Raw genomic sequence first — 24,910 nt, forward strand, 5'->3', positions numbered from 1 at the left:
TAAGGTCTTCATAAACCTCATTGCTCTGATTCTTATTTATGTGTTGCTTGTTTAATTAATTATTACCAGATACAGGAGCTCATTATGCATTTCGTTGCATTTCAAATTAAATCCGTAATCACGATTTTTTTATAATTTTTATAAGATTTGGAATTAATCAATGGGGATCCGCAAAAAGGTAGATGTGTGCATGTGCATACTTGCTTTCGTGTGAGTGAGTGGGTGAGTAAGTGAGAGAGTGAGTGAAAGAGAGAGAGAGAGAGTGAGAAAGAGGGTGGGAATAAATAAAGAAATAAATAAGACTTACCCGTGTTTATATGCCATATAAAAGTGAAGAATAGTACAAAAATACTCGATGCTTTAAGAATAGATGTCATCCCTTGGATTTTATGTTCGTTTTTCCCTCCTGCATCATGTGTTTTGGCCACATACTGACTTTTTTACCATTCATTTAAAATTCAAAAGCTCCATAAAAATCTTGAGAGGCTAGTTGGAGGAATATATCAATGACGAATCATGTCTTTCAGATTTTCTAGAAGAAATATTCATAATAGTGACAATACATCTTCAACAAACATCATATTCAAATATAAGTGAAATAAAATAAGAAAAATGATTAATTCATGCTTTCACAATCGTAATTAAGAATGGTATTATAAAAGTGTTTAGAAATCATAAACAACTTCTTTCAAAACATATTGTAAATCTCTCATGCTACTCATATTTCCTTTAAAAAAAGGACGTAATTGGTTGCCAGATAGAACACGTAATTATTCGCTTAAATGTCAGAAAATATGTCTTCTTTTCGTGATAATCTGTAGTTACTTAAAATTTCACTTGCTTAACTGAGAATTAAGAACCGTGAAATGAGATCTTGCGCTTCTCGGAAACACCATTCTTTACTCTTTATTATCCTTTATTTGGAGAATATTACTTTTGTTACCAAGCATGACAAGTAAGATATGGTAATAAATATAAAATTCTAATTGATTCCATCCAACCATACTCCTAATTAAATACTACGAGTTACTGGGTATTTTAAAATCAGTGGCTATAAAAACGTGTATATCTATTGAACCAAAATTTCATTAAAACCAGCTAATGCTCATAAAAAAATTCAATCGGTTATAAGCAACTTAATCGAAAAGATTCGGTTTAAAATTTTAAAAGATTTAATACATATTTTAAAAATTGCGTTTTCTTTGTTATCCGTGTCCTATTTTAATAGAAAGTTTTATTATCTGAAAAGTGTTATTCTCAAGACAATCTCCATATATGACAAACAAATCACATTAATAAATACAAAAATTATTAAAATCTTCCGTTACAATGTATGATATATAATACAATTGTTATATAAGAATTAAAATTAATATTTAAATGAACGTTGAATGGATATTTAATGGAACGTTTTCTTTGTTATCCGTGTCATATTTTAATAGAAAGTTTTATAATCTGAAAAGTGTTATTCTCAAGACAATCTCCATATATGACAAACAAATCACATTAATAAATACAAAAATTATTAAAATCTTCAGTTACAATGTATGATATATAATACAATTGTTATATAAGAATTAAAATGGATATTTAAAAATGATTGAAAGTCTCTTATGTATTTATTTTACATTGTTAAGAACATCTATTAGGAGTTTAAACACAATACACACAAACACAATACACACAAATGTATTTTAATCCATAAAAGGAAATTATCAGATGATAGAAATTTGCAAATTATTTACGCTTTGCGAATTCCAGTTTTATATATCCTTATAAATTTCAGAAAAAATGACTTTATAGTTATTTTGACCGCGCAGCAACTTGGTTAGAAATAAAGAATTCCATGCAAGTAGTTTCCGGGAATGAATTGAATTCAAAATGAAGTCAACTCTATTCTTCCTAACACATCAGTATGGAATTTTGTAGAATTCGTGAGATCATGCTTAAAAATGTGAGAATTTATCGCTATATACCATTCGAAAAATATATCTAATGGTTGCTGAAAACGCTTTTCGATTTGCTTCGCTGGGCAAAATTAGAAGCAATGATAAAAATTTAGTTTTGAATTCTTCCTTTTACAAATACGTCGATATTTTTCTTATTGTCTTACACAGTCTATGTTAAAATAGCACTTTACAGTTTACAATGCACACAATATGTAAAATAAAGATAAGAAAGTAAAACGGAACATCCTGAATAACTTTAATGATGGAATTTTCACTTACTCTTATGATGCACTCTTTATACTCGTGATTCCGATATTAAATATGCTATTTAATTTGTGCAAACTAGATTTTAAGTTACAAAATCAAAGTATCTACAGTTAAAAACAATGTGTTTCTAATAGTTTAGTCAAGAGATTGGTTTAAAATTTAATCCCTAAATGTGAATGGTAATTTTTTACGTATTTCGTCAGATGTTTGGATATGGTTAATCCGATCAAAAAGTTTTTGCACCCAATACGTTAAAATTAGTTTATCTAAAATTAAATTAATTTTAAAAAAAATAAATATTTTCAATTATTATGTAATTTAAAACTGTTCGAAAAAGGTTTGAACCGTATGTCGAATAAGTTTTGCACCCTTTCGAGCAATATTATTTTAAATGAAAAAAAAGTCAGAAAATTGATAATAATTTAAAAAAATTGGCAAAATTGTTCTGGAGTGAAAAATAATTACACATTAATAAGACATTTTTTTAATTTTGCACTTATTTTTATAATTTTACATTTTTATTTCTCACATTTTTACAGTTCTTTTTCTTAAAAACAATTCAAGGAATTCCACCATTAAAAACTACATAGTTTATGGGAAATTTTGAACACTTTAATGTTCAAAATTTTTTTAAAAGTATTATTAAGTATATTTTTAAGTATTTATTTTGTTTCGCATCTTTAGATAGACGAATTTAGATCGAAGAAAAATGCTGTAAAATTTTTCTGTCTTGCTCATTTAAATAGTTATAGAGATGCAACATGCAAAATTAACATTATAAGGTTCGTCTGATTTGATCATTCCAGATTCTCCTTCATAATTTCAGATTTCGAATCCGTCGGGAAAAAAAAGGAATGTTTACTCAGAAAAAATATGTTATTGTGTCTGATTTTGCAAGTTAAAATAAAATCTGATTTGATAAATTAAGGCATATTATAGGTTAAACCTTTCGATAATTTAGATTGGATGTTAATACATGAAAATATGATTAGTGAATAGCGATCTTAGGAGTTTTGTTTTTAATCCGCGAACTAGATACATTTGAAATAAACGAATTCATTATTGGATAAAATTTACAAACTTATCTAAAAATATTATAATTTTTCAAATCATTTCTAAAATTTCTAATACCTAGGTTTTTTAGTGAGTTTTTTACATGGTCTAAAATATTTCTTTAATGAGCTTAAATTATATATTTAAATTTATATAAACTATCAATTGACATTGCGTATTAAGCGATTACTGAAAGCCTTAAGAATTAGTAAGAAAAATTGGAAAAGATTAGTGATTTAAAAAGACTGTTGCAAAGTCTAAATTTGAAAAAAAGAACATGAAATCAGAGCTATAATTACAAACTAGGAAATGAATTAAATTGACAAATTCTTATGCTTTTAAAAAAATTGTGGAAAAGGTAAAGGTACCGTGTCTTCTTAAAGGTACCTGAAGCTAAAATCCAATTTCTCCCACGATACTTAGCAATGTTATTACCAAATTGACTACGGCCCCAACTCTTTCATGAAACATTCAGCATCACTGCAGATTAAGACGTGACCATCGTTCTAACGAAGTCAAATAGCCTCAGGGTAAATTCGTGTAGTATTGGAATTCCTTGACCCTGACTTAATCCTCGTTTTCCCTTTTGACGATTCTTCTTCAAAATTTAAGCATTTGTCTGACAGGTTGAATGATTCTTAGTTGCTTGGGCATTAGACAAACTTCAAGGTGATCACACGCTGTGTCAATGCTGGATTTAAAAAAAAAAGATTTTTTTTTTTTAGAAAATTAAACGGTTGCCTCATCTCTAACTTTGTATAAACGCATAAAAAGTCTTCGCTGCGAAAAAGACCTTCATTTGATTGCTTCGCTCATTTTTAATCTTATTGTTTTCATGACTCAAAGAGACTATCCTTGGTAATTTCGATTTGAATGTTTATTAAACGTATGAGCACTGGAGCGACAGATTATATTCTAAAAGAACTATTATTTTAAACTGGAAAAGATTAATAAAAATAGCTCTATAAATTCGTTTATGCTTTATTATCGAAAACTGCTTATCGAATATTTTTTAAAACTGCAGTTGATTTGAGGCAAAAAAGCTGACTATAATTTTGATTTCAATAAGGATGCACAAATAACAGTACAGTAAAAAAGTTGGAATACGATTTTCTCTCACACTTTCAACACTAACTAATATTATTATCAGTTCAAAATTTAAGAACATTATTTATCGGAAAGACACACAGACAAAATAAGTAAAAATTCTAGCAAAGACAATCAAGAGAAACAGCTAAGACTCAATACTCTTAAATTCATCATTTACCATTTCGACTTGATCCCCTCTATTTAATTATCTCTTCTTTACTTTTTTAAAACAACGGTTATGCCTCTTTCTAAACTTAGTTAAATGTGTTTCATAGTTTTATTTTATATTAAAACTGTCAAAAAACTGTTTAATTAAACTTGAGAGTACATTTTTAATTTTGCTTTTGAATCCGACTGCAGAAATAGTTCAAGTATCAGGATGAACATATTTTCGTGGTAGGTTTTTTGAAAGAAACTCCAATTTTTATGTTAATGAGAAGACAATTTCAAAAGTCTCACACGGTTAGCCCGTTTTTTTCTTTCTATAAGCAAGATATAGGGAGGAGATAATTCATGTCAGAAGTATGGTCGGTATGGGTCGTTTACTACAGCCGAATAAACTGTGTCGCTTCATGGTACATAAAGAATATTTTTGAAAAATAAGATTTGCTAAACTTTGGCAACAACATTATCTTTGATTGATGACGTAGACGATTGCAAAACAAACAAATAAATCCTAGAATTTTAAGAGAAGTAATATTATTAGCAAAAACTAGAATTAATTTGGATGATTTTTCATGATTTTCTACCTCCTGTGTCTGTCTATTTTTTGGTAATAAATATAACAGTTGTACAAATTTAGGTCATAAATATAACAGTTGTAAGAAGTAATTTTTAAAAATAAAAGCTTTATTGGTGTGAGCGTGAGAAGCTTATGAACATTAGTTTGAAAATTGTGTTTTTGAGAAAAACATATTTTTAATTTCTTCATGTTATGGTTTTATATGGCTTACAGAAATATTGTAATTAAAAAAAAACATAAAAGAAGTGATGCAAAGTAGCGTGCAGAGAGAGATCGGATGCCCGTTTTAATTTTTTTGACAAGATGCTCCCATAAATACGAGTAATGACTGAAGGTGGAAAAGCCAATTTAATATCAATCACATTCCTTAAATTATTTTACTTTTAAAATCCTTCCCGAAAAAGTACACACATTTGGATAGCAAATTAATATTAAAGTAAGGTAGAAGCAAAGGTTGTATCAAAATATCGAATAACTAGTGGGGAAGTTTAAGTGAATACATTAAAACAAATTTAATTGCCTGAAACTGGAATTTATTTTTAATACCCTTTAAAAACTCTCCATTTCCGCATGCAATCAATCAAGCTTTGATGCTTTCATCCCCGAAACTCTTTAGGGGTCATCTAACAGATTTTAATATGATTTTTTTACTTTGCCTAATTAATATAAATATGTATGTTTTTAATGATACGTATATATATTTTTGCCTAAATATTAATAATATAAATACAATTGCCAAAATATATGTGTGCACATAATCTTCAATGTGCACACTTTTTTGACAAGGATTCAAAAATATCTATTAAAGTCCTTATGGAAAAACCGGTATATTTATAAAAATCTAAATCCATATTTTAAATTCAATTTTCTGAAAACATAAGTGGAAGCAAAATATTCTTTACTTTTTCCTACATATAAAGAATATTTACATATTTAATAACGTAAAACTATTTTTTTTAAAAAAAATTTTGTTTGAGAATTATATTTTATTCTCTATGAAATATTTTCCTTGACACAAATATTTACCAGTTAAAAAACGTTGTTCTACTGTAAAAATAATAGTAATAAAGTTTTAGCTTCATTAGCAGTCAATAGGATGCCTTCGTTATCTGGATATCTGAGTCGTGGCAACCTTCACCCTCCTACAGTGCATTATAAGTGCATCAAGGATGAAAGTTTTACTTTAAAAATTCGGGATTGCATTTTTAAAATTTTATAGTCTTAGATTACGCATGTAAGTGCAAAATCAGTTTTTGCGTGTAATCATTACTAAGCGTAACGTTGGGTTTTGAAAAAACAGCCTATTTAAAAAGACGCAGAAAAGAAAAAATAAATATAAATAAATATTTATTTATTCATATGTTTTTGTGAGTAAACATGCAGGCGAACTTTCACAACAATACTTTCACGAGGAGTAAGATGGTTCTTCGAAATGCGTCAAGTTTATCAGAGCGTGAAATAAGAAGTATCGCAAGGTTACCCATTCAGGGCAGACAAAAATGTTACACCTATTAATTGAGTATTGTGTATAACTCTTCTTTTGGACGTTTCATCTATTCTCTTTTAGTGATTTTGTTTTTCATTTGACAAGCAGACCCTTAATCAAAAAGTCATTACAATATACATAGCTCTGATAACCACTCAAGCAAAATAGCAATAATTAATTAATGACGTCTCTTAAATAAATAAGTGTACTTTTTTATTACAATTGTTAAATTATAATGTAACTATATATATATATATATATTACATTTTCGATTTTGTTTGCCGACGGATTATGATTTCTGATCCCCATATATAGGAGTGAGAAATATAATCTAAGAAATATGGTTCCAATAGTTTGTTCATGAGAGCGGTTCAAAGTTTGGATCCCTTGGTGTTACTTCTACTGTTTATTTCGCCATATCTCGAGAACTTTTTAAGCAAATTGAAAGTTGTTTAGACTCAATTATAAAATTCGTTACTCCAAAGATAATTCGATGCAAAAATGACTATTTATTATATTTTTATATAATAAATAGTCGGAAAAATTGCCCCAAATTGCGGCTACCCCATATATTTTGGAGGTCATAAATCCAAATTCATCGAAAAAACAGTTATGTTTATTCAGAGAAAGTTCATTATTGTTTCTGATTTTGTTACTTAAAATATTGTTTGCACTTATTTATTATATTTGAGGTCTCCCTCTCAAACTATGAAGTTTGAGTCACAGAACATGAAAATCCGATCATTGGATTAAAATTTATTCAGAGTGGTTTGGTTTTTATTTTATTTTTTTCTGCTCACTATACATACTATATTGAAAGATTTTTCATGTTCTAAATTGCAATCTTCATCTTCGTTGAATTGAAATTAGTCTGACGCATGTTCATTAATTAGTACTAACTAATAATTAAAACAACTCATAAATTTACGCACAATGATTAAGTTATATAAAAAACAATAATCACATTTTCAATTAAAATATGTACGGTTATTTATTTTAAGAAAGAATCATCATCCTAAGAAAAGAAGGAAAACTACAATATGGTACCATAAGATTTATTTCGGAAACAGTCAAAAGTTTTATTCCTACAATGCTTTCATAGACACAATTTTAAAATTTCTTGCATATTGATTTATAATTATAGTTTACTTAAAAGAAATTTATGTAAGAAATAGTATAATTATTTCACGTATTTTAATAATGATGGAAAATGTTTTAAATTACGAAATATTCAAACTGTAACACCATATAATCTACGTTATTGTTTATGCTAAAACCTAAGCTTGAAACGAAATGTTAAATTTTTTCTGAGGAAAAATTGAATTTTTTTTTTTTTTTTTTATAAAATCGTTTTTAATTTTATTACAATCGTTTTTAACTTGTTGTATCTTCCACAACTATTTAACCAATTACTAATCTGATCGCTTGAACTTTAAATTACAAGGTTACGTTCTTAACCATTACAAACATCATGCGTAACCACGTATCTAATTCTTCATGCATCGCTGGATAGAATAAAAAATTTGGAGGAAAAAAAAACATGTGGTTATTATTGAAGGCAGTTCCACATATCATAGTTAATTTTAAATTTTCATATTTACTTACTTATTAATTTACATTATTAGATTTTTTTTAGTTTAACAGCGATAATTTAGAAAACAAGCCAGAAAAATAGGGCAACGATATTAAGATTTATTCAACGCGCATGAGTATGACGTAACATAAAGGCACTGATGTCCATATGTTACCCATTTATCCGTAGGCTGATGTTACAAATTTCTGCCTGACCAGAAGAGGGCGTTGTAATCACTCGCAATAATTCTGTAATCACTTAATCACTTATGTGGCAGGCAATGGATTAAAATTGGATGNAATGGTTTATTCATAGAAGATTCCCGGGGAATTAAAAATATGTCCGTATTGAGAGGCGTCCGTTTTGCAGGAGTGTCCATAACAGGAGGTTTCACTGTATATATATATATATATATGCATATGGAGTAGCCTCAATCTGGGGAATATGGTTCCAATAGTTTGGTACTGAGAGCGGTTCAAAGTTTGGATTCCTTGGTGTTATTTTTACTGTTTATTTCGCCATATCTCGAGAACTTTTTAAGCAAATAGAAAGTTGGTTAGACGCAATTATAAAATTCGTTATTCCAAAGATAATTCTATGAAGAAATGACTTTTAGTAAAAATTTATTACCTTTTTATATTATAAATAGTCGGAAAAATTGCCCCAAATGTCTGCTACCCCCTATATTTTGGAGGTCATAAATCCGAATTCGTCGAAAAAACAGTTATGTTTATTCAAAGAAAGTTCATTATTGTTTCTGATTTCGTTACTTAAAATATTGTCTGCACTTATTAATTATATTTGAGGTCTCCCTCTCAAACCATGAAGATTGAGTCGCAGAACATGAAAATCCGATCATTGGATCAAAAGTTATTCAGAGTGGTTTGGTTTTTATTTTCCTTTTTTTTTCGTTCACTATACATACTACGTTGAAAGATTTTTCATGTTCTAAATTGCAATCTTCATCTTAACTGTATTGAAATTAGTCTGACGCATGTTCATTAATTAGTACTTACTAATAATTAAAACAACTCATAAGAGGGCTCACGCACAACGATTAAGTTATATAAAAAACAATAAACACATTTTCAATTAAAATATGAACGGTTATTTATTTTAACAAAGAATCATCATCCTAAAAAAAGGAAAAATACAATATGGTGCCATAAGATTTATTTCGGAAACAGTCAAAAGTTTTATTCCTACAATGCTTTCATAGACACATTTTTAAAATTTCTTGGATATTGATTTATAATTATAGTTTGCTTAAAAGAAATTTATGTAAGAAATAGTATAATTATTTCACGCATTTTAATAATGATGGAAAATTCTTTAAATTACGAAGTATTCAAATCTTAACACCATATAATCTACGTTATTGGTTATGCTAAAACCAATGCTTGAAAAGAAATGTTAAATTTTTTCTGAGGAAAAATTGAAAAAAAAAAGACTTTTTTTATTAAAGACGTTTTTAATTTTATTATAATCGTTTTTAACTTGCTGTATCTTCCACAACTATTTAAACAATTACTAATCTGATCGCTTGAACTTTAAATTACAAGGTTACGTTGTTAACCATTACAAACATGCGTAACCACGTACTTCTTCATGCATCGCTGGATAGAATAAAAAATTTAGAGGAAAAAAAACATGTAGTTATTATTGACGGCAGTTCCACATATCATAGTTAATTTAAAATTTTTCTTTTTATTTATTTATTAATTTACATTATTAGATTTTTTTATTTTAAAAACGATAATTTAGAAAACGACCCAGAAAAATAGGGCAGCGATATTAAGATTTATTCAACGCACATGAGTATGACGTAATATAAAGGCGATGATGTCCATACGTTACCCGTTTATCCGTAGGCTGATGTTACAAATTTCTGCCTGACCAGAAGGGGCGTTGTAATCACTCGCAATAATTCTGTAATGACTTATGTGGCAGGCAATGGATTGAATTGGATGGCTCATTGGAGAGCCCCATTTCGTATCATATATTTTTATTGTTTTTATTTTTAAATTTGTTTGTTATTAATTATAGTATCTTCAATTAATGCACCCTTTCACCACTGAATCATTCTGCAACAGCTGATATCAATGCTCTTGTTGTTACATGTGGACTAAATATCATACTCTAGGCATTTATACGATTCCACATTGTTGATATCAATACTTATAATTATGGTATACTTCAGTCATATTTCTGTATCGTTGACTTATATGAGATTCATTATGCTGTATTTTTTTCGTTAAATTTAAAAAAAGCGTAAGAGCCTCTGTCACCACTGTTTTAAGTGTTCAACTTTACATTGCATTTTATTTTGTTGCGCGAAAAAGAAAGAAACTTGAAAATATGATAGAGAGAATAGAATGGAATAAATAACGTGAACATTCGATTGTTAGTTCGAGAGATATTAGCTGTTAAACTTGTGGTAAAAATACCACTTGGGCCGCTCTGCAGCCTACAAAATTGCAACTAACATAGCTGAAATTTGACGGGCTTAAAAGTTTACTTCATTTAAAAACACTAGTTTTTTTTCGAAGTTTTGTTCAAAAGTACTTTTTTCACGAATTTATTACTATCATTATTTTTTTTACTTATTTATTATTATTTTTATTTATTTATTTTTTTTTTGCTCTAAACAATCCAACAAGCAAAGAAGTACGAAAATTTATTTTCTCACGAAATTTTCCTTTTAAAAGCTGCTCTTTACTTTTTTTCGAAGTTGGAAGTAAAAAGAAAAAAAATTAAATTTGTACCTATAAGATCGCCAGGTTTTACCAGAACTATTATTTTCACTTCATTTAACCGAAAGAAAAAAGGTTTGAATAGCAATAGCTATGCAAAATACAAATTGCACAACCCAAATGAAAATAATTTGTTTTCAAAACAATAGCATCGATAATAAAAGTACAAGTAATAAATATATGTTTAAAAAATTGTACATATGGCACTTTAATCAAGAAATGAACATTTTTTTTTAACACTAACTAGAGAGTGCCGCTTACCAACCCCATAATTACTTTTCATTCATCATTGTTTTTGTTTTTTTTTTTTGTTTTTTTTTTAAGTCAATACTTCCCACAAAACACAGAACATTTTGTTTTCAACACATACAATTATTGTAGTTCTGCTGATACTCGAAACATGTATCGTGCTTTTTTCAAAACCAGTAGAAAAAATATACCGTTCGTGAATTTAAATTATATGTAGACTTGTTGAGAGTACTATGAAAAGGAGCTTTTTTTCCGAATAAAGAATTATACATAAAAAAAGAGGTGCAAGGAAGAAGGCCTTTTATACGTGAGAATAGCAAACAGTTAACACACTGCTGACCAAAACAATTCTCAGTACTAGTTAAATAGAAGGTTAGTAACAGTAAGAAAAAAGATAGAAAATTTTCATGTGTCATTTCTTTGTGGTAACAGGAAGGTGCTCCTTTGCTTACCAATGCTGCCTTCGAAAATGAAGTTGGAACGAATACGAATACAAATGTGAAAGTTACTTTTTTTTCCCACTCAAAAGTTTAATTTCGTTTGAAAACTACTCGTCCAAGAAGTGTCCTTTTAGCCTATACTTGTTATTTTTCTCCCCCAAGTTAAATTTAAAGTTCCAAAAAATAAGGAGACTAACTTCCGCGTTATGGAAAACTGAGAAATTTTGTTTCTCAATAAAATGTCAGTTTTCTATTGCGTTACAAAGATGAATGCGAAGAAATCATCGGGGTTAGGGGAGACAAGTGAGCAAGAAACGGAGCCCCTCCCCTTTTATTTAAGATAAAAATTGAATTTTTTCTCTTCTTTATTTCTTTTGCGCATATTTCAACTGAACACAATTTTCAAATCAAGAAAAAATACCAATATATAAAACGCAAATAAAAATATGTTTTTATTAAAGATTTATAAATTTTTTGAAACTTTGCAACACACTTGATTTTTTAGTATGTATATCAAAAGAATTTTTTGTTGCTTAACACCATTTGCCATTATATCTTTCTTATATATTCCTATATCGGTATGAATAATTGTCTCCCAATCTTTGAAAAATTGGTATTTTTCTTTTAAGAAGAAATTGAAATTAAATTTTAGAATTTAAAAAATTGCATATCGAAAAAAAAAATAAATAAAGTTGTAATGATTATCAAAACTATCTATTGTTGACAAAGTAATTTGATACAAATTGCTCTAACGAGAATGAACTTTTGAGCTACTTTTTTTTCTTCACAAAAGCATTAAAAGTTGTTTTGAATATACATATAAAGTTGGGAGTTAATCAAATGCTGCGAAATTAAGATTTCAAATAAAAAAAATTTTAAATGGAGTTTATCGATTTGGGAAATGAAGCATTCATATGTAACTAAATAATATGTTAATAGACTGAACAACATAAAAAAAGTTTTATATAAGTTTTAATGGCTAAAAATTTTTGTTTTACATTATTATTTATTTTTGGAGCGCATCTGAAATGTTTAGAAAAGAAAATAATAATCGCCAAGAATATCCACCAATATTTGAAAAATGTGTCCCGTATTACATCGCGAACGAAAGTTCATTCCTGTAAAACTATTCGAACAATAATGAAAATGCATGCCCTCCTAAGATCCTGGTATTTCATTCAACATACATAAGTTGAAACAGCATGTGTTCCGGCAGCTACTGACACTCCACAAATATGTCTTCCAAATCACTGAGTTTTCTGCTCTGGTTGCTTCTTTCACAATTTATTCTTTAATGCCCAAAAGGAGAAAGTATTACCGGAATAAATGAGATGCACTTTTATTAACAAGATTATTTGAATTCCAGACTTTTTATTCTAAATAATAAAAAGAAATGCAAATTTGGATGAGAGATTTAAAACTCTCAGAAATTATTTAACTCTTTCTTAAAATAACTTTGGATATTATTTTTTATTTTGCCTTTTTTAATTATGTTAATAATAAATGTTCCGCATTTTGATGTATTCCAAATGTTTAACGGTCGAACAATTTCGTTGACACCTTAAAACGCAGCAATGCGTTCTGATAAATGACCAAATCTCCAGGTTCATGCGTCATAGTGTAATAGTTTACTAAAAATATTATGATTTAGTTTTGTTAAATATGTAGAAATCTCCAAATTTATGAAGTAATAGCCACTTTTTTTCCAGTCACAACAACGTTTTATAATTTTATACGGAATTTATTAAGTTTTCGATCATGAGTAAGGGCTAAATTATTATAAAAATTTAACGACCTTAGATAAAAATTGGAATTTATTTTTTTAAACGTGTTTTAGCATTTTTATGCTTCATAACCATTTTTTCATTTGAAAGAAACTCAAATTATGCTAACATTGTAGCCAGAAATACACATAAGGGCGACCTTTTCTGTTGCACTGATGAAGGTTGCCCTTTGAGCATCCGAAACAGCTGTCTGCATTTCATATATTTTTTGTGCTCTTAAACGTTGTTTTACCTTACATTGTAGCCAGAATTAAAAATTCAATATATATATTTATTTACGCTGTCTTAGTTTTATATTTATAGAGAAAATTAATTGCGATGGAAATCTTGTCAATTATTTACTTTTTCCTTCCCAGAACAAAAATATTCTTCATAAACTTACATTCTGTACGTTATCGACACAACTAAATATTTTCTCTCTAGTATGTATAGTGCAAACACTGATACAAAATTATGGTACAAACATTAAGGTTCTGACATTAAATTAAAGATATTTTCTAAACATCTAAATATGAATCCTTTAAAATGAAATCTTGTCTTCTGAAACTTTTTCCTAACAAATGTGATTACATAATTAAATTAGATATAAAACTATTAATGTATATAAGATGACCTGAATTGCAATGTTATGGGACATAGTGTTTACTTACGATTTCAGCACAACTACACTCAGTTGACTATTTTATGTCTCGTAGTGTTAATATTTATTTTAAAAATTTCGATGTATGGGTGATTATCCAAAAACTTAGCATTTTCAAATCCTAAATTCTTAAAAACTAAATGCTTAAAAAAATCCGAAAAATTCACATACTCTTTATAAGGCACTTAACAAGAGGAAAATAAGTGGAGCTCGATTTAATGATGTTGGCTGTTAAGTCCATCTTATGGCTCAGAAAATGCCAGTAGAGTGAAACTTTTGCATGCCAGAAGTGTCAAATTTTTAAAAAAATATTATTTCTGCTAAAATTCTAAAGACAGACTTAGGCTTAAGGAAATAGTTTTACGAGAATCATCACATTATTATGCCTGTTACATGTATTATTTTTTTTAAAAAAATGTTTTCCCGTGTAACAGAAGTGTTGTACAGGAGAGTGTTACACTGTTACATGCCTTAGTCTAGAACCTTCAATCTATAATAAGAACGCCAGGTGAATCTGAACTTCAAATCACTTTATCAATCCAACAGAATGGATAGGTATAAACATGTATGGAATAAACAGGGTTCCCATCCACAAAACTAAAATTTGGCTATTTTATCTTAAAAAATTCTTGGAAAACTACCTGCTCCAGGACAGCGACATGAAAACCTTGAGAAACTCTCAAATGGTACAAGTTGGTGAGTTAAATGATTGAACAGTTTCAAACAATATTATTTTACACCTTTAAGTATAAATAGTTTCTCAATATAATTTTTGAATTGAAATGTTGCTGTGAAAGCGATAATATTTTAAATAACTTTTAGAAAAAGTTTTGGATAGACCAGGAGAGTAACATTTAAACATAGGAAAATTTTGTCTTTAAGTATAAAAGAATAACATCTTTCTATCTCAAGCCAATCTTGTAATATTTTGCTTGGACATGATATTTTTATGATTTTGTAGAATTACCCATATATGTTAAGATTTATATATGGCACCATCTACTCTCTCGTTCCTTAATTTTTATTATTATTTTGTTTCTTTTGACATGAAGTCAAGCGAGAAATAGAGAAAAGTAGAAAGAGAAATAAATTTTTCTGCAACAATCCGTCAACATTAATTTATTAAAAAAATGTGTCACAAAATTTGCAAACAGTACTTAAAAATTTCAATAATTTTTGTGGAAATTGGAATTTTGAAAAAAAAAATCGTTTTATGTTTATAAACAAAAATGGCCTTATCAGCCAGCCAGATTTCAACTGTTTGTTTGTATTTTTGTTACTTGATGCGCAGTGGCCCGCATGATACTCTTTACCACAAGTTTAACAGTTTATAATTCTAGGACAAATTTTTTATAACCATTGTTGAACAGCAGACTCAATTTTGAGTTTACGACTACCAATGTTCAACTCCGTAGCCTTATAATTTTGAACCCGATCCAGAAGACAAGGGTACTTTTGGATAAAGTATTGAGAAAAATTTGCCTTCACGGAGGACTTTTTAATACAGCTAGCCAACATTTGAGTTTCATGGAGAGGAAAACCACGAAAACCTCCCATGGTTAGTCTTACGGCAAGGGGACTAACCCGTGATCCATCTACCACTGAGGATATTTTCTTCAGCAATTATATCTTTTTTTCATTCCATTGGACATTTACAGCAAAATAAAGTGTAACATTAAAGTTGAGCACTCAAAGCAGCGAGCGATGCATGCAGATGTAACTAAAAATAAACCATTACATAGTTCTTCTTAATAATTTTCATAAAAACTCATGAACTTTAACTTTTTACAGAAAAATCATTATCGGAGAATAAGCATTTCATCAAAAGAAACATTAAAATCTTTTATATAGTATGAAATCGTGAAAGAAGTTGGAGCAAGCATACAAACACGATAATGAAAGGCCCCGAAGTCTGGCCCCGAGGCTCCGAAATGATGATGGATCTTTTTTCATGATTGGGATATTTACTTAAGATGTTTTTAGAAAATATTTTTAGTAAAAACAACATAATTAATTTTTTATAAGTTGAAATTTTTATTTATGGGAAATAGTGAAAAAAAACATTTATTTGCATATACATTCAGATATGGACTGGGACCAAAATCTATTATGCGTTTAATATAGTTCTTATTTATTTATTAATATTAACTCAAGATTTATAAAAAATAATCATTTCGAAAGCATTTTTTTTCTTAATTTTTTATAATAATAGCTGATTTTTTTAATTTTTTGAGCTTTCAATTCTCCATAAAAAAATTTCGTTGATAGCATTTTATATATATTTATTCAGACATTTTTATATTTTATAAATAAAAATTTTTGTAGTTCCTTTGCTGAAATTATATAAATAATAGTTTAATAATTCCTTATAAAACATTAAAATTCAATTTTAATAGAATGCTGCAAGTTTTGAAATGGTTTTAAAATAGCGAATAATAATTTTACAATTATAACTATTAAATGTAAAAATATGCAAATGAGAAATATTTTTAAAAAAAATATGAGGCTATAATATAGATTCTAAGTACACCATTTTAAAAAGGATTATCGAGAATTTTGAAACACGGAAAATGTTTAACAATATATCGTGCTTTAAAAACTGCTTTTAAGTAAATCAAGATTAATCTTTTCAATTTTCAAAAAACAAGAACTGATCTAACTGATCAAAAATTAAATGACGTAAATAAACAAACTTACGAGAAAGGAAAAGAAACAATTGAAATGACGGTTTCCGCAATCTATAACTATGGTAAAANAAAAAAAAAAAAAAAAAAAAAAAAAAAAAAAAAAAAAAAAAAAAAAAAAAAAAAAAAACGTTAACTGGTTTCAATTTTTGTTACTCATTTCCTTGTTGCACACGAAGTCTACGATTGATTCTGAAAATGTAAATTCATAGAAGAATGAGCGCGAAATACATAAATTTTCCTTAGATTTATATTAAGTAAATGTGGTTTTTCTTTGAAAAAAAGTTATTAAATGATAAAATTTCATTACAAATGTTGTTCGACAGTGGAATTAAAATGGATTTAGAAGCACGAATTTTGGCATATAAAAATATTAAAAGTTCATGTGAAAAATGTCTGTATTATGTAACAAAATTGATTTTAAATTAGACATCTCTTATTTCACTTTTCAAAATACGAAGGGACCTAAATTTTTCTTTAGGTTTCAGTTCATAAAGAAAGGAGAAACGTTTCAAAATACTTAAAGGATACTTTTTCGTTCATAAATATATAATAAAAATTTCAATTTTATTAACAGTTTGCATTAATTTGTTATTTCTACTAATTTGCTCGATCTGATGCTAAGGAATAATATCAAATTTAGCACTAAAATTACGCACAATGTTTCTTTCACCTTTGAACTATTAATTTGCTGGTGTTGAAATGCATCGTTAATAGCAAGGCCAAATATTACACATCTATATTGTGTGAAACAATTAGATTAAGTACGAAACATCGTTTTCTATTGACTATATGGAGAAAAAAAAAGTTCTTTTTTCATCTGAAAACAATAAAAACCGGTTTTTGCAGGTTTCGGAATATTATAATCAACTCCGTTCTTCAATAGTTTCATAATGAGCCAACGAGTAAGATAGATATTGTTATTCTTCAACAAAAATTCAAGGTTAATTGAAAACAAAGTGAAAATGCTGACCTATCTGACTCTCTAAAAAAGTTTTTTTTTGTTTTGTTTTTTCCCTACAATTCTTAATATTCCCCAACCAACTACCGGGTTCAAACGCGCATTCCTCGAGTATATCGTAAAGACTTGTTTAACAACTAGGTTACGTTCTTTGGAAATTCCAAATGGGATTTTTCTTTTCTCCCAGAAACTTCAAAATGTAAATTTATTTAATTGATATTTAACGCCACAGTAATTAATTTCATCTAACTACCTAATAAAATGTTCTAGTATATTCTCGAATTTGTTTAATGATCGAGAAAAAAAATTTTTATGTAAATTTTAAAGTCCGAGTAGGTTATGTTAATAGTTTTCACATTTTGTGCGTCTAATTTGTTGGCTAAAATAAAATAATTGTTGTTCAGTTGGTCGGAACGCGGTGTATTGAGGTGCGAAACTATAAATTTTAAAAATCATTTTTTTAAAACAAAAATAGCTAGTAATAAAAAATAATAATTAATAGAGGGTTCATTAAAAAATACTTAGAGAAGAATTTAATATTTGAAAGTTTTAGTACTTTTTTTAAAGTTCGTATACAATTCCAGAGAAAAGAAAAATCCGATTTCCTGATTAAATTTCTCATAATTTTTTGCCAACTTTTTGATTGATTGCCCACTTACAGAATATTTATTTTTCTACAGATAACAAATACAAAACATAGAAATGACTAAGCTGACATATTATAACTCTGCCTCTTGTTTTTTTAACAAAACATCTTAATAATAATTCACAAAACTAATGTGATAAAAATGCCACTTACATAATTAAAAAAAATTCTTAATAGAAACAAAATAAAAAACTTATATTTAAACAATTTAATTTGAAATTGTATATAACATTCGTGTTAAATTATTAATGATATTATAAATGTTTTATAACTTCGTATCGCTAAGAATGTTGTAAATTTGAGTACAAAAATAATAATGTGTGGTATCGAGCCACGATGATTCATTGGTTTACAAAAACTGGGTTAAAAAGACTAGGGTTCGGTTCTTAGTGGCGTCTTGATGCCCTTCCAGTTTCGGATTGATGGGTACTAACTAGCTTGTTTGGGGAGTAAAAACGGCAATGTCTGTAATGCTAATCATATTGCCCTAATCTTCCTGTTGATATCGAACAATCATGACCGTCCAATAACGGGCTTTCGCCGTACTGCTTTATATGTGATATCACACATGTAATGATAATAATCTTTCACAAAAGTTGAGTAACTGTTGTGATGAAAGTGCTAAGTAGCTAAAGAAAAAAAAAAAAATAAATAAAACATCGAATTATAAAGAACAGTGAAAATAAGAAAAAATATTTAAAATATTTCCTCTCTGGTCTTAAAAGCATAACCAATTTAAAAGCGAAAATATCACCCTAATTACAATATAATTAATAATAACGATGCTAAACAGTTATAAATTATAGCGATAAAAAATACTACTTAAAAGCATAACAAAATATAAAATGAGAAATTAAGAATAGTTTTACTTATTCAATGTTTAGTGCATATAATTTTATATATTCGTATAGTTCCATACTTATATTAATATTTTTTTTTTTACTATTAAAGCTTGCGTAAAAACTATTTTCCCTGTTTGAATAAGACTCTGAAACATTTGCTTTCGAAAGTACTTATTTTCCATTTTAAATTTTAATTGTTTCAATTTTTCACGAGTTGAGTAAGCCTAGTTTTGATTGAGTTAATCAAACAAATCATTGCTCCACATAAAGTGAACAAAGATCAATTCAACTATATGCGATACAGGTTTTCAATTGTTTACATAATCAAGATCAATTAAATAACACAAATAAAACAATATATTGTACGTGTAAGGGTTAAGCAACGAAGCTTGAATTTATTCCTGGTACTATCATTCATGATGGATTCCTGTAAATAATCTTTCTTCACAATTTTGTTTTTTGATCTATTAACCCATTAATGTTACTTAATAAACATATATCTAGGAAAAAAAACCTTGTTCAAACAAAACTAAAAAAAAATATTAAAAATCACTATTTTGATTTAATAACCTACTTTGTTAGTTTTTCCAAACTAACAAGTTGGCAAAAATATTGATTTCCATTTACTTAATTGCAATGGAAATTCTTAATTACAATAAAAAATTATGAGAAAAATAAGATATTTGCTTTGTGTAATTTTTATGACAGTTTCATGTCATGTAAATATTTTGTTTGAATCTAGTAGAAAATGTTCCATGACCGAAATTATAAGAAATGCGCAATGAAAATGTCCTACCGATTTGCAAAAAAGTGCTAAAAATTTTAGTTTATGATTTTTGAAGAAATAATTTTTTAAAAAAACCAAAAAAGTAAAGAAAGTTAAATTAATTAAATTTTAAAAAAAATATTTTATCACATTAGTCAACTTTCTTCTGAGCTGCAAATTTCTAAGCGTAAAACACATTTCTTGCTATTATTTAAAGGCCAGGTTTCAGAAGTAAAGACGTACATTTTTCTTCAAAAACTGTGTATTTTTAAATTTATACATCGAAAAATTGTGTAATTTTTTTTTATCGCAAAATACTTTCTCCTCAAAATGTACAAAGTGATTTCCCCACAAAACAAAGTTCGAAAATTCGGCGAGTCTTTCTTTTTTCTGTTTTGAAAAACTTCCGTCGCACGAACTTTTTGTATTCATAACGCAAATTGGTTTCAGAAAATTATGAAATTTTGTGCATTCTTAGAGATATGTTTAAGATACATTTTGGTTTCAAACTAATATTGATGAGGTCATTAATATTTTAAGTAATTTTAAGCAAAAGTTTTCTTTTTGACAAAAATTTTTAGCAGTGAAGTTATGATCTTTTGCAGCTACGTACTCTTTTGTCTGAAATTTTTTATCTGAACTCATGAATCTGAAAAATCTTGTGTCTTATTTGTTTTGAAATAATTAAAAAATTGCAAAACAGCATTTTTTTTCACGATCAAAAATCCATTCACTTTAATATCTTGAATTTTTATCACTTTACCGATAATCTATCCCACTGTGGTTTGGGCAGGAGAAAGGAACGAGCTCAGATCGCGAAACCATCTGAAAAGAACTGTACCAGTAGTTCCATAGTTTATACTTGAAGAGATAGTGAGCAGTGGGTTTAAAGTGAAAAATATTAAAATGAAAAATATTAAAATTTAAAATAAATTAAGGTGTAAAATATATTGAGGTATAAAAGCTGGGATATTAAACATGATTTAAGTGGAAAGACAGAGTGAAGTGATCACGGGCAAGAACTTGGTCCAGATTGCAAAAAGATCTGAAATGCACAAGCAGCAATTCCAATGAAGTTGAGAAGCGAAAACCAGGAAGTGGAGTTCCTTATTCTGATTAAACGTAAATGTCAAGAGAGTACTCTTTTAATTTTTTTTTTCTCAAAAAATCACGTTTTATTTATCAATATTACAAATATAAGATGAGGTAAAATTAGTTGGAAGTATTAATATGAAATTAAAATTATTGAAGAAAAATGATTTGCCAGATATTAAAATAAACATGTTTACCAAGATATCAGAAAAAAGGAAGGAAGGATATTTGACGAAACCTTGTTCTAAGAAGCAATTTTAATGTTAAAATTTTAATGAATGAGAAATTTAAATATTTCAATTTAAAATTTAATTTTGTCTACGGCTGGTACTCAGTGACTCGTTTCGCAAATTTTAATAATTTCTGAACAGTAAAAAATAGTAATTATTTGTTTTATGGAAAGTCTTTATTTTAATATTACGTATTAGTATCTTAATATGTTGGTATCTTAATTTATTTAAAAACAAACGTTTGCAATTGGATATTTGCACTTAAAGAAGAAGCTCACACATGTGACCTATGAAACCAGCGGATTATTAAAAGCAAAATGGCGTGTTAAAGTTGAGCAATATTTTTTCACAAAAGTTAGAATATTAATTAAATACAGCGCAGTATCGCATGTCAAATTTGTTGAAATACAATTCTTTCTTGTCTTCGTCTTTTACTTAACTTAGATTTATTATTTATTTATGTTTTTTATTTTGACCGCCATATATTTTTGTTTTAGGTACCTGGCAACTTCGAGGCATAATTAGTGTGCTTATGCTCTTCATGGCTTCATGCCTGTCTTTGTGTTAAGTAAGAAATATACAGCGAAAGATTTCAAATCCTTGTGAAAGAGTCTCTGTGTAAGAATATAGAACGCGTCACTTAAGTGAATTCATACTTGACGGGCTTGGCATACTCGAAATATAATGGAAAGACAGTTGCTAGACAAATGCCACTTTTCAACAACCAAACAGGATTGGAATACCCACACTACGACACTTGCAGGCATCCCATTGATAATAAGAAAATGATTTCGAACTACCGCCACTTATTTAACCGTTTCTCAAAAAAAAAAATGCTCTCTGTTCCTTTCACTTCATTTCGTTTATTTTTAATAAACTGAACCAAATCGCGACGATTTTTGTCACAAACAAACAAATTAGGAAATTTTGCTGCACACAGCAATATTTCATGAGTTACAAATTGTAATTTAAAAGCTTTTTAATAGAAAATATGAAATTACGATCCCCTTATGCTTTAACATTAGAAAACAACATCCTTAGCGAAAATGAGAAATTGCTTTTGTATTTCCGCCATTTATAAAATCACTTGCACAGAATTTTTTTTTTTACTCAATTTAATTCATTCCTTTTTAACAAAATTAACCGTATCGTAACTTTGAATGGCAAATTTTATCCAGCAATAGTTTGCATAAGTTATTAAAAATAAACTAATATATATTTTAAAGAAAATATGGTTCAGGATTTACATTATAAGATAACACCTATAAAGAAAAAGCTAAACAAATTTGATGCTTATCAAAATAATTGATCAGTATAATAAAGATTCGGTTGCTTTAAGAGTAATTTAGATTACTCGGGAAAAAATGCGATTTTTAGCTAAAATACTGTAGCGTAGAAGAAAGCAAACATATAAATGCAATAATTTTTTTTTAAAAAAAATCGATGAATTAAACTTAATTTTTTTAAAAATGTTTTCAAATTTTGCAGAAAAATGATAAATTTTAAATTTAGCACTTTCTTTACAGATTGTAGTATATTATTTCAACTCAGTATTTTTTTTCTTCACATTTTAGTCAAGAAACAAAATTCTCTAAAATCAAATAANCTAATTTATATTAAATGAAGCTTTAAGAGTTTCTGTAAATTCTAATAAACCTGAAAAAATTTTTATAAATTGCGTAATAGGAGCCTTAATTGTTTTTAATCACTGACAGTATTTTTTTTTCTTCACATTTTAGTCAGGAAACAAAATTCTCTAAAATCAAATAAGATACTTTTACACCATAAAACTCTCAGAAAGGTTACTTGAATATTGAATATGAATATGAATATATATATAATATTTTTTAAGCGATGAAATTATACTATTTGATATAATACAAATAATTAATTATATAGTATAAGTGATATTTATTGGGGGGAAATAATTATTTTCCTTTCACATACTCTAATGCATTTTTTAAATATATAAAAAAACTAAATTATTTTTGTAATAGTTATTTTATAATACTGTTTAATTTAAAAATCTGAAATTTGAAGTACAGGCTTATCTAAATCTCCATTACTACTTTACAATCACCTGTATCTACATCAATTAATGTATAACTTTTAAATTATTATTTTTAATTAGTTTATTGCTTACGTAATAATTATATTGCTACGTTATATGATTATCAGTAATTAGTTTAGCTGTGTAGTAATTAATTATTATTAGTAGTTAAATACATGTAATTTTAGACATATATTTGTAATTATAGATATATTAGCAATTATAGATATGTTAGTAATTATAGATAGACGTTTTAGAAGATTAATCACTTAAGTATTAAAATCCAACAGTGACAAACATGATTAAATACTTGTTAAGTGATTGTACGTTTGTTTTTATATTTTGATCTTTCACTATCCATTATATAATACATTTTTACTGTCACGAAACTTCAGATATGTAGAGAATGAATAGCATGATTTTGAAGTAACACGCGGGCGTAGATCTTGGAAGGTGAATGTCTTTTCACTTATCAAAACATGACTCATAACATTCCGAAACATTTTATACTACCTTTTTATATGCTCCGCAAAACAAACAAAAAATAAAAAAATACATTCACTTACTTTTCTTGAACTTGTCATTAAATAGTGTTCCACGTCTCATTCGAAAACGATATTTTTAAAAATCAATTTTAGCAGACGATTTTCTTCGGAACCACGTTTACAAGACTATATGAAGTTTTTATGACATAGATGTGATCTGGCCGAGTTCTATCGAGAAGAATGGGTTCCGATTTGATATTACCTATTACCTGAGCCAGTTCTCTGAAGAAACCGGTTCAAGAAGTTGAATAAGAAGTGTCATTACGTCTTGTTTCTCCTCCAATATTTACATCCTTCGCCGCTAAGCTTCAATCACGTTACTATGACAACCATGAATCAAACAGCGTCGGCTAGCACTGCCACTTTTCTGTGCGTTATGGTTCCCTCACTTGAAAGATATATGATACATTCAGGACAGCTGATCTATCCAAAATGTTTTTGTTTCGACGCCTTTTTGAAATTCACACAATGTGAGAATGTGTTTTCGTGTTACTGATCCAGGAAGGAAAAGTGAAAACTACATGAAAAATAAATATCAATTTCGCTACTTACCATTACAAATAAAATTAGAGATTGCAGCAATTTGTCAACAACATAAATTAAAAATTATATTTATATAAGTGTAAATTTTTAAATTTGCTTATACAAAGTAAAGTAAAGAAGGTTTGCATGAACTTGTACAGGATGAAAAAAAGACGGAGTTTGAATGTTTGAGATGTTATAATAATAATAAAATAATAAAAAAAGTTAGAGAAAAATAAAACACTATTGAAATTGGAATTTGCTGAAATAATCCCTGACTCTTGAACCAAATATTCAGCTTGTTTGCCTACAAAAACGCTTTTGATATTTTAATAATGAATTATTGATGCATTAAGAAAGTTTATATTTATACTGCATTTTAACTCAATATCTGCATTTTAACTAAATTCTGATGATTTTTGGTAAATCAAATCTGACATTGCGTAAAGAAGTTAATAGACAGAGCTATTTCAAGGGTAAGAAATTTCTTTCTTTTGAATTACTTTTGCAGAATAATCTTGTCTTGTCTGAACAACTCTATCGTATC

The 24,910-nt window shown here is 27.7% G+C and overlaps 1 protein-coding gene across 2 annotated transcripts in view; it reads right to left on the reverse strand.

The window, feature by feature from the left end:
- LOC107443113 (uncharacterized) overlaps positions 1 to 24,217 on the reverse strand; it is a 56,083-nt gene extending 31,866 nt beyond the window's left edge. Inside the window, exons 1-2 of one of the 2 annotated variants that reach the window (XM_043043838.2) lie at positions 23,863 to 24,217; positions 308 to 532 (exon numbers count right to left, since the gene is read on the reverse strand). In XM_043043838.2, the coding sequence (XP_042899772.1) occupies positions 308 to 377 (70 nt within the window). In that variant the 5' untranslated portion in view covers positions 378 to 532; positions 23,863 to 24,217. The remainder of the gene's footprint in view (positions 1 to 307; positions 533 to 23,862) is intronic. The other variant, XM_043043839.2, reaches the window with a different exon arrangement.
- Between the last annotated feature and the right edge of the window lie 693 nt (positions 24,218 to 24,910).

Source organism: Parasteatoda tepidariorum, chromosome 7 (assembly GCF_043381705.1).
Source record: "Parasteatoda tepidariorum isolate YZ-2023 chromosome 7, CAS_Ptep_4.0, whole genome shotgun sequence".
Taxonomy (NCBI): domain Eukaryota; kingdom Metazoa; phylum Arthropoda; class Arachnida; order Araneae; family Theridiidae; genus Parasteatoda; species Parasteatoda tepidariorum.